This window comes from Lactuca saligna, chromosome 9 (assembly GCF_052625555.1).
Source record: "Lactuca saligna cultivar CGN05327 chromosome 9, ASM5262555v1, whole genome shotgun sequence".
NCBI classification, from domain to species: domain Eukaryota; kingdom Viridiplantae; phylum Streptophyta; class Magnoliopsida; order Asterales; family Asteraceae; genus Lactuca; species Lactuca saligna.
In genome coordinates this window covers 23,310,539-23,313,566 of record NC_136425.1, presented here as the reverse complement: position 1 = coordinate 23,313,566, position 3,028 = coordinate 23,310,539, and the positions used below count along the sequence as shown (strand labels likewise).

Below are 3,028 nucleotides of genomic sequence, written 5' to 3'. Positions count from 1 at the left end.
GGAGACGTGGGCAGAAAACGATGAACCGATGGGATGACGATGCCAACGTGAAACGGTCAAGATATAGCACGTGGAAACCACTTTTTAAAAGAAAAAAAAAATTGGTCCAATCAACAGCAAGAACTATTGAATTGAGAACCTTCTTTTAATATAATTATATAGTTTTATGTATTGGTAAATTTATCTGTTTTTTAATATTTTTTTTATCATAAATTGTATTCAAAATTAATGTCATTTACTTTAAAACGTTTTTTTTTTTTTTTTTTTTTTTTAATGATTGAATATTTATATTTTTACAACTTTAGACCACAAATAAATCAGACATTTTTGCCACGGGTATCACCCTGTTTTTGTCTGCTCGTGCATTTAAGAGAGTGATAGAGAAAGGGAGACAGAAATAGACAAGTTCAACACAAACACATACATACACAGGGTGTTTGCAAAAGCAATCCCTTTCTAAGTTAACACCAACTCTTACAAATCCCACAATCTACAATGGGATTCACGGCCAAGCTCACCAAGAGAGCTAGTTTCGGCGGCAGCGGTCTTCCTCCTGCCGCTGGTGGTGCCGGTGAAGGTTGGGGAATGGGCTTCTTCTTGGTGTTCTTCCCTCAAGAACACCATGATCATCATCAACATCAGGATTTCAATTCTTCATCACCATTCAAATCTCCCACCATTAACGCCCTCCTCAAACGCACAAATTCCACTCATATCCTCGCCAAAGCTCAATCCACTATCTCCATCTGTGCTCTCCTCATCTTCCTCACTCTCCTCCTCTTCACCCTCTCCACTTTTGAACCCAATAACAACCTCATCAGATCCTCTCATCACTATCGCCGGCATCTCTCCCAAACCCATTCTTCAAAAAATCCTACCTCTGATTCACACGCTTTACAAAGACTAGGTACTCTCTATTCACGAGGTACCAGTCACATGAATGACCTGGTTCTCTGTCACGTTACGGAGTCTGTGACATTCACAGAACTCAAAACTTTCTTACGAGCATTTCACAGGTCTGGTTTACACACGAAATCAGACCTTCTCTTCATCTTCCCTTCAGTTACCACACCGGATTCTTTAGATAGTGTTATTCGAGAAGAAAATAAGCTGTTTCTGAAACTGATTCGTCGGTATAAAGCAGAATTGAATAATGGGAGCAACTTATCGGAGTTTCCGGCGAGTTTCGACGTGACCCAGTTCGTGAAATCTGGGAAGAAGGATTCGGAAAAAGGAGAACCAATCTGGGGTCGGAAAATCAAGAGCAATTCTAATTTGAATTCCAGCAATGGTGGTGGGACTGAGTTGACTCGAATGAGTTATGGATCACTGGTGGGTTTTGGTGTCGGTGAGCTCGACCCGGAAAACTCGTTATCCGGGTTTCTCGATCACGTCCCGATGAGTCTAAGAAGGTGGGCGTCGTACCCCATGATCTTAGGGCGCCTTCGTCGGAACTTCAAGCACGTGATGTTAGTTGACGTCAAGGAGGTTTTACTTCTCGGAGACCCACTCGTCCGAGTCAGGAACCGGACTCCCGAGTCAGTTTACTTGTCATCAACCCCAACCCCAACTCCAACACCCACCAAACACAATCACAAAATCTCCGACAAAGCCCACGAGAAAACCATCAATCCGGCCGTCATAATGGGTGGAGCACGGGGCGTGCGGCGTTTCTCCGCCGCAATGCTGACGGAGATCGTCAGAGCAACAACACAGCAGCTTCACAACAAGAAGAAAACTCCTATTACCGAGTCCTTGCTTTTGAGTCGACTCGCCACAAACGAGTTTCTCCAGAAAAGCATTCACCTGGTTGACTCGGCCGAGTCAATACCGGAGTCGAGTTCACTCAGTGGAGTGTCAATAGCAAATAACACAGTTGTAAGTCGTGGAAATAACAATATAGATATTGATGTTACGAATCATATTTGTTCGTATTCTATAGAGGCTTCCGTTTACAGCGAGTGTGGAAAGGTACAACCTTTTTAGCGTATAGTATTTACTTAGATTTTTATTTTTGTTTTTACAGAGTTCCACCAGAACCTATAGCATTTTTGTAATTAATTGTTTTTAATATAATAAAAATACTTAAAAGTTCCCCAGCTAACGATGTCGTTTCAGTTGCAGTCAGTAAATTTGCTCCTTTCGCTTTAATTGCTCATGGTCCAACTAATTCCTGTGCCTGCGCCTTTTGACTTCCAATCGAACCGATTTTAATTGCGCAATCTATCGTTTTGATCAGATTGTATCGAAATTAACTTTTATCAAATAAAATGGCCTAAGTTTTTAATGTTTTAGTCAAAATAGCCAAAATTTTAGGGTTTATTTAGAAAAAATAGCTTCGAGGCAATTAGCTCACTATATTTAAAGTTCAGAAAAAAAATTCAATCTAATTTTCACGTTCACAAGCTAGGAACCTTTATAAACAATAATTTTTGTATAAACAATAATTATTGGCTACTTTTTTGCTAAACCATTAAGAAATTAGGTTATTTTTGTTAATCTATCTTTATTAAATCATATGTTAAAAATATATTATAATTGTTGTAGGTATATGAATAGATTTATTAAGAAATAACCAAAATGAGTAAGAACAAATAATTATAGACAAATAAGGATGATGTAACGTGATATATGAATTATTGGATGAGGTTAAATAACTTCTTGATGGAATTGGAATGTTGTTGATGCCAATCATTGGGGTCCATTTTGTATTTTAAATCTCTTAAGCCTATTAAATTGTATTTTAAATCTCTTTCGATTATACATATTTAATTGTGATATTTAACTTTTAGTGAATCGAGTTAATTAAATATGCTATTATTGTAGGTGACTACTATAAATATATGTAAAAAAAATAGAATATATGGTTGTCTTCAATTTAAAAAGTTGATACTATATTATAATGTAAAAAGGTTACAAAGTTTAGTTAATCATGAAATGGAAAGAAAAATAACGTAGGGGTGGAGGCGTGCCGTTGACGGTGGCGGGATTTGCTAATTTGCTATTGTTTAATCTCGTAAACTTGATT

At 37.7% G+C, this 3,028-nt stretch overlaps 1 protein-coding gene across 1 annotated transcript; it reads left to right on the top strand.

Moving 5' to 3' along the window:
* The first annotated feature begins 352 nt into the window (after positions 1–352).
* On the top strand, positions 353–2,104 carry LOC145017311 (uncharacterized). Its single transcript, XM_078975361.1, has one exon. It carries the CDS (start codon positions 496–498, stop codon positions 1,984–1,986), a length of 1,491 nt encoding a protein of 496 aa, XP_078831487.1. The 5' UTR covers positions 353–495; the 3' UTR covers positions 1,987–2,104.
* Positions 2,105–3,028: the final 924 nt, after the last annotated feature.

What these genes read in the sequence shown, in the direction of transcription:
- LOC145017311 (XM_078975361.1), top strand. Translation starts at nt 496, where the DNA reads ATGGGATTCACGGCCAAGCTCACCAAGAGAGCTAGTTTCGGCGGCAGC.